Source organism: Apium graveolens, chromosome 10, assembly GCF_009905375.1.
Source record: "Apium graveolens cultivar Ventura chromosome 10, ASM990537v1, whole genome shotgun sequence".
NCBI classification, from domain to species: Eukaryota; Viridiplantae; Streptophyta; class Magnoliopsida; order Apiales; family Apiaceae; genus Apium; species Apium graveolens.
Window position 1 is genome coordinate 236,953,212 of NC_133656.1, and position 8,072 is coordinate 236,961,283.

The following is an 8,072-nucleotide window of genomic DNA, read 5'->3' on the forward strand; positions in this document are numbered from 1 at the left end:
TGGAGATAAAATTTCTCTCCAACAAGCTCCATGTCCCCTCTATAACATTAGGAGTTTCGAATGCTTCCTCACTTTTATGAGTGAATATCCCTTCAACTATTATTATATTATACTTACACGTTATTTTATATTTAATGAATGAAAATAAACAGGGTAGTAAGTGTACGTTTAAAACGAAACGAATAAACTTAATCTGTAGAATGTCGTTAGTATGTTTACAAATAAAAAACTAAAAAAATAACATATATGTTGAATACAGAGTTGACCAAAATCTTGAATTTTATTTGAATAAACTATATGTACTGCTCTATATTATTGTTGAGTTCACAACTAATTTACAATTAACTTACTCAATTTAAAAAGATAAAAAATTCATAGTCGAAGTCAGAATGACTTGCAATCATAATATACAATAATGTAAAATTTACATTATTGACAATAGTAAAGTTGATTTTAATAAAAAATATTAGTTTTTGAAATTCAACGTATGTATGTATGGGAAAATGTTAGTTTTTTATTTACACTATTATTAAGAAAGCAAGATTAAGTTATATGCATGTGTGTGTTAGCATGTAAATTATTGTATGTTACATATCTTAGTAAATTATCTCTTAGTAAATTATGATGATTTCAATTATTTGTATGCTAAATATCTGATTTATGTACATGTATACTTATTATTAACATATAGTGAGACAATTGATTACTTAAATAACATGCATTTATAATTATTCAAAAATTAAAATTATGTAATAAATAAATTGTTATAATTTATATATGGTATTCACATTATCACCGACAAAAAATCCAAATCTATTTTTTACGCAACCGAGTATCAATCATGGTTGTAACTTAAAAATAAATTATATATTTTTTAAGACTTATTATTGATATTCATGATTTTTATCAAGAATTCGAAAGAAAAATTGTAATTATATCATTATTTAAACTGTTTTTAAGTTTCTTTAATTACGACTTTAATATTTCTTCATATAATAATTTGATAACATTTTATACTATTCCCCAAAAATTAAAAAATTTCAGTTCGATAAAGTTTTATAAATATCAGTTGACCTTGTTAATTCCTTCAAATTATTGAACAATATTTGTTTTTTTTCCTTAAATAATATAAAATGAATTGAATCAAATGCTACAATACAGTATAGATATAACTTTTATTTGAATAATTCAAAATATTAAAATAATTCAAAATATTTGTACAATATTATCTTTATCAATGAATATTGCTATCTAAAAGAATTCTTTTTAAAAAGCTAGTTTTTTTTAATGTAAAAAATGAAAAATAAATCGATTTAATATATCATCGTAGTTTTAACAAATCTCGTGAGATCTCATTTCAAATTTCAAATATTCTTAAAATCGGGACAAATTCCAAAAATAATAATACGTTACCGGTGAAGTTAGTAATTTTAATATAAATAATCAATTGACTTGATCCTATAAAGACCTAAAACACATAAATTTATATTAACATAAAATATTAAAAAAATTCACATTATTGGTAAGATATTCTCGCCGAGTTTGTAATTTAAATTTACTAAACGTAGAATGTGACGATGTTTTTCGGCCGGGTCATGTAGTCAAATTTCGAATATTTTTTGAACAATGGGTCAAGTTCTAAAATGCATTGACTCATTATAATTCGAACTTATCTAAATAAGTAATACCAATATAAATTATTTATATATAAGCGATTCTATTTTCAATATTTTTTTTAAAATTATATATGTACATTTTAATTACTTTTTATAATAAAAAATATGTTAAAAATATATGAGATATATTTTCAAACTAAAAAATGATTAATAAATAAAATAATAATCCATTTATGTACTATGCCTAATTTTATATCTGGAATTCAATTCTTTAAAATTAACTGTACAAATATTCAACTAACTATGTTTTTTTGCGGAATTCAAGTAAGTATCTTTAAAGTTAAATAAAACATTCATTTAGCACACTTACATATAGTTGAATGAAATAACTTGAGTTCGATTCACACAAATTACATCTTTTATATAATTATTAAAAACATGGGTAATTTAGTCTTTTTAATGAGATTTTTTAATCTCAGGAAATTATACAATTGTTCTCCTATTATATATAGAAGAGATATATGTAACTATTTTATTATTTTAATTATGCATATCTATTTATTATATATATTTATACAAATAAATTTAAAAAATGTTATATTATTAAAGTAAATATAATTTTTAAAATCTAACTTATGAACTAAGGTCAAATTGAGAAAAAAATTAGAAAAAATCATTATTAATTACCATTAAAAATAGTAATTATGTATACTAGAATAATATTTTTCTTAAACTTTTTAAAAGCTTATATTTTTTATATTTTTAATTTTTTCTATAAATTTTTTAATTTTTTACCACTAAGGCCGATTTTTGACTGATTAATCCGATTTTTGACTGATTAATCCGATTTTTGACCGATTTTCGTAAAAAATAATTTTGACCCTATTTTTGTTTAATTAGTTTATTTTTCTACCGAATAGTGATTAATCGCCGATTAATCTGATTAATCACCGACTTTTAAAACACTGTATGTAAGTACTTTATTTTGCAATCAGAAACAGTATAAATAAAAGGATCGGTATAAATAAAAGGATCGTCTGAATCATTCGTGAGATTTCAACTTCATTAACAAGAAATAAGAATGAAGGTCTATTCTTATATAGTACTTTTATATTAAAATCTGATTCTCATTCTCATTCTCCTCGAGTTTAAATTTCATTATCAAAACGGGCCCAAAGTGTTTAATTTGAAATAAAAACCATTGTTTTTGCCGTTTACAATAATTTTGTGATATATATGTATATTTTTATAAATGAGATTATTAAAATCAATATAGTATTCCATAAAGCCTTGACTTGGACCCTTGGAGATTATTCATAAAAACATACATAAAATGTGTGTTTTTAGTAGAGCTGTTCACGAACCGAGCCGAGTCGAGTTTTGATCGAACCGAGCCGAGCTTTAATTTTTTTTCTGACGAGCCGAGCCGAGCCGAGCTTTCTTAACGAACAAAAACCTGTGTTCGAGCTCGAGCTCGTTAACGAACGAGCCGAACACGAGCTTTTATCGAACAAAATCGAGTCGAGTCGAACCGAGCCGAACACGAGCTTTCTCCATCAAAACGAGCCGAGTCGAGCCGAGCCGAGCCGAGCCGAGCCGAGCTTAATTAAAAAATTCTGGTCAAAACACCGGTTGACTGTTAAAATAACAAACCAAATACTTTTATTTTTTTCTAAAAATTTTGTCATATCACTAAAAAATATTGATCTTAACATCCGTACGATTGGATCATTCATAAATATTTTTTAAAAAATCGAAACATTAATACGATACTAAACACTAATTACAAGTACAAGTCAAAACACCGGTTGACTGTTAAAATAACAAATCAAATACATTTATTTTTTTCTAAAACTTTTGTCATGTCACTAAAATATATAGATCTTAACATCCGTACAGTTGGATCATCTATAAATATTTTTAAAAAAATCAAAATATGAATACGAGACTAAATACTAGTTACAAGTATTGTTCAAACAAGTGGTTGATTGTCAAAATAACAAACAAAATAAATTTATTTTTTTCTAAATTTTTTATCATGTCACTAAAATATATAGATATTAACATCTGTACGGTTGGATCATCTATAAATATTTTTAAAAAAATCAGAACATTAATACGAGACTAAACACTAGTTACAAGTAAAGGTCAAAACACCGGTTGACTGTTAAAATAACAAACCAAATGCATTTATTTTTTTCTAAAACTTTTGTCATGTCACTAAAATATATAGATCTTAACATCCGTACGGTTGGATCATTCATAAATATTTTTAAAAAAATTGAAACATTAATATGAGACTAAACACTAGTTCTAACAACTATTCAAACAATTGGTCGATTGTCAAAATAATAAACAAAATAAATTTATTTTTTTCTAAATTTTTTATCATGTCACTAAAATATATAGATATTAACATCCGTACGGTTGGATCATTCATAAATATTTTTTAAAAATTGAAACATTAATATGAGACTAAACAATAGTTACAAGTAAAGGTCAAAACAACTGTTGACTGTGAAAATAACAAATCAAATATATTTATTTTTTCTAAAAATTTTGTCATATTACTAAATAATATAGATATTAACATCCGTACGGCTGGATCATTCATAAATATTTTTTAAAAAATCGAAACATTAATATGGGAGAAGTACTAATCAAACTACTAGTTTACCGTTAAAATAGCAAACCAAATATATTTATTTTTTTTCTAAATTTTTTATTATATCACTTAAATATATAGATCTTGACATCCGTACGGTTGGATCATTTATAAATAATTTCAAAAAATCGAAACACCGATCAGGAAATAAATACTAGTTACAAGTAATAGTCAAATCACTTGTTAATTATTAAAATATCAAATTAAAAAATTAATTTTTAATATCTGAATTTTTTCAAATTACTAAAATATATATTTTGACATTCGTATAGTTCAATAATTTAAAAATATTTATAAAAAATCTGAATAAAATTCATAATAATTAAATATATAAAAAATAATTTTTTTTTTAATTTTTTTTTCGAGCCGAATCGAGCCGAGCCGAGCTCGAGCCGAGCTCGAGCCGAACATGGCAAAAGCTCGGCTCGAGCTCGTTTTCTTAACGAACACATTTTTGTGTTCGAGCTCGAGCTCGAGCCCTTAACGAGCCGAGCTCGAGCTTGTTCGCGAACGGCTCGGTTCGCGAACAGCTCTTTTAGCCAACGAAAAGTGCGATATGGCAAGTTTGACTTCTATTTGAAGGACAGGGTCCTCAGCTGGAGCCTTGGAGCCTACTCAAATACAAAACTTGTTCATGCATACATTATTGTATTACGTGCAAATACCAAACTTAGTATGATTTGTGTTTGATAATCATTAATCATACCTATAAATATATTTCCTCTGCAGTTGTCTTTGTCTATTTACTATTTTTTGATGCACGTCTATTGTTTTCTGTAACATATATTGTTTGGAGACCTCTGCTTTCCAATGCAAGTGATAATGGCATCCTCTGCCTCCTCGAATTCACGACAACACTCGAACAACGCTTCCTCGTGTGCCTCCTCGAGTTCAAGACAACACTCGAACGATACTTCCTCGTGTGCCTCCTCGAGTTCAAGACAACACTCGAACGATGTTTCATCGTGCAAGTATGTTATTTAATTTATAAGACACATTAATTTAAATATTTATGCCTAACATATAAACAAGAAGATTAGCAGTTACTGAAATTTTACGCGATAATGCTCAATTATGCAACACTGCTGGACTCTGTATGACCTTTTTTCTGTATTGGCTTTGATTTGGTAACAGGGGAATAGAGTTGTGGTGTGATCATTGCGCATGGCTTGTTAAAGGACAACGATTCGACGATGGCATAGTGTAAGGGTTCTTCTCCTGTACTTCTTCTGTGATTGCTGTTTGTTTCTTTGAGATTCATTCCCAGTGTTTTTGGTTGTCATCAGGGGAGGATCTAGTAAGGGGCACCGGGGGAAAAAAAATCAAATTTTACGTTTTTTGCCCCATGTCCCTCTAAACGAAAATTCCTGGATCCGTCCCTGGTTGTCATAACATAACATAACTTGACTTAATTGATTTGTTTTTCCTCAGATGTTGTGCTTTTTGCGGGAAAATTCTTCAGGATACCACTGTCACCAATGATGCAAGAGGCCAGGTTTGTCCATTACTCGCTTGCTGCTAATTTTCTCCTTGTTTTAGTTTTATTAGTTGTTCTGATATCCATTGTTTTTACAGAGGCGTGCACAAGGAACTGGTAATCGCGTCAATGTTGCTAGTCGCAAAGCTTTGTCTTCTAGGTCACTTCAATCAGGTGCGATTTCCTGTTCTTTTATGTCGAATAGTATACAATTGACTAGTTGATATAATCAATCCTCTTACGCGTTCATGTCCCATTCTTCTGCAGATGAGTATGTTAAAGGATAGTCCTCGTCGAGGAACGATACTGCCAAAGTGCCAAGGAGATTTCTTGACATGCTATCGACTATGAAGGATCTGAATTTGGTGCTGCAATAAGGCTTTGTTCTGTTGTTATAGTCTACTAGTTATCTATATCCTGTAGCTGATCTACAAGACAGTCAGATTATATTATCAATTATCTGTTCTTTCATACTTGATATTGTCTTTTTAAGAGAACATACGATCCAAGTAATATTTCATACCAGAACTATGAGGTTTTAGGAAGTCAGTAACTTGACATAGTATAGTAACTCCATAAACCTTGTCAAATGGGAGCTTCTAAACTCTGATCATGCAGAGTATGTTTCTGATCATCAACATATTGATGCAATGGGAGCTTAGAGGATACGCGTCTTTTGCAGCCCCCTCTCGAGGCCTCTTTTGCAGCCCCCTCGTGAGGCATAACCTATCATAACCGCGATCAAATCTTAATGAAGATATCATGAACACTACCCCCATCCCTCAGAGCTCAGATTCAATAACTTAGCACAACTTGTGCTAAAATCACAGTGATGAGCATTACACGGTCTGGGTTATCATGCCTCATTAAACAATAACCATCCAACGAAAAAATACATGTCAGGCTCAGAGCATCCTCGAGGAATCTCAAAGCATCAATCATTCATCCACATCTCAGTATAAATCAGACAACCTAAGCTGTTAGCTAGATACAATTAAGCTACGCGTTTATCAAACAACCTGAGGCTCTGCTTGCAGTTATGATTCCTATAAGATGTAAGGTACTACAAGATATCGATTACCAGTTATGATTCCTATAAGATACAAGGTACTACAAGATATCGATTACACAGAAGAGACCACATAACTTTATCAAACACAAACTTTGAACACAAATTTCTATTCATCATTAAAACATTATCAATATATATGTACATCACATTAAGCAACAACAACTGGAAAACATAAAAACAAGTTTCTTCTGATCTCTGACACTATCACAACTTTGGAATATGATCAATGTCATACCCAGAAACGCTACGACAATAAAAGACTAAGAATCAAACACTCAAAATAAAATCCTGACTTAACTGAACTACAAACTGAGGCTTTTATATTTTACACAATTTCTTCTGCAGCAGTTTCTTCAACTCCTCCTGATACTGATCAAACTCACCAAACTCTTTAAAGAGCTCGTGATTCATCACCTCCCTTAGTGTTGGCACGCGCAATGGATTCAAGCAAAACTTCACGAAATCCCTGACAGCCAATCCCGACAGAAGCTTCTTCTTCTTCTTCATGTTCCCGGAAAAGCACACAACCCTAAATTTCTTACCATGTTTTCCATAAACCAAATCCAAAGCCAGCTCTCCAACCATCCGAATATCAGTCCTCTGCTCCTCAACCACACAATTTTTCCTCGTAGGCAACTCGAGCTTCACCTTACAATCTCTGTCCAAGAAAACATTACTCAAGTTAATGCTTCCATGCACAAGATTTGCACGTGTATGAATGAACTCCAGAGCTCTCAAAGTTCCCATGATGACAAAAGAAACATATTTCTCATCGCAGCCATGTCGAAACAAAATGAATGATTTTAAGGACTTTGCTGGTTGGATGGATATCGAAAACTCTCGATTTTGTACAATGGGGATCAAATCCAGGATGTTTTCGTGTTGGCGATAGATGGTGTCAGCTTCAATGAAATCAGAACTTTCAGTTGAGGCCATGATTGTTCAAAACTGATCAATGCAACGAATCGATCGAGGTTAAAAAATTTATAATAAAATCTTTAAGCGTAGAAAGCCTTTATATAAGTGCACGTAGTGAATAGTACAACGAGTAGGAGTTGGATGATTTCAATAAAATCTTTAGACTTTTATATTTTAGCAAATACTTAGAATATTTCTTTTAATTTCTTGCATAACCATTTAGTTGAACAATCATAAATCATAAGCAAGCTCCACAAACGGCCATCGGCCTAAATAAATTTTCAAGAAAAAATGTATAATATTGAAAATATTAAAGGTACCAAA

The 8,072-nt window shown here is 29.9% G+C and overlaps 1 protein-coding gene across 1 annotated transcript; it reads left to right on the forward strand.

The window, feature by feature from the left end:
- The first annotated feature begins 5,042 nt into the window (after positions 1-5,042).
- On the forward strand, positions 5,043-6,244 carry LOC141689424 (uncharacterized). Its single transcript, XM_074493704.1, has 5 exons — positions 5,043-5,252; positions 5,416-5,484; positions 5,713-5,776; positions 5,857-5,932; positions 6,026-6,244. The coding sequence occupies exons 1-5, from the start codon at positions 5,092-5,094 to the stop codon at positions 6,043-6,045; spliced, it is 390 nt and encodes a 129-aa protein (XP_074349805.1). The 5' UTR covers positions 5,043-5,091; the 3' UTR covers positions 6,046-6,244.
- Positions 6,245-8,072: the final 1,828 nt, after the last annotated feature.

Coding starts and splice junctions, on each gene's coding strand:
- LOC141689424 (XM_074493704.1), top strand. CDS start 5,092: ATGCAAGTGATAATGGCATCCTCTGCCTCCTCGAATTCACGACAACAC. Junction 5,485..5,712: donor CGATTCGACGATGGCATAGT/GTAAGGGTTCTT, acceptor GTTTTTCCTCAG/ATGTTGTGCTTTTTGCGGGA. Junction 5,777..5,856: donor CCAATGATGCAAGAGGCCAG/GTTTGTCCATTA, acceptor TTGTTTTTACAG/AGGCGTGCACAAGGAACTGG.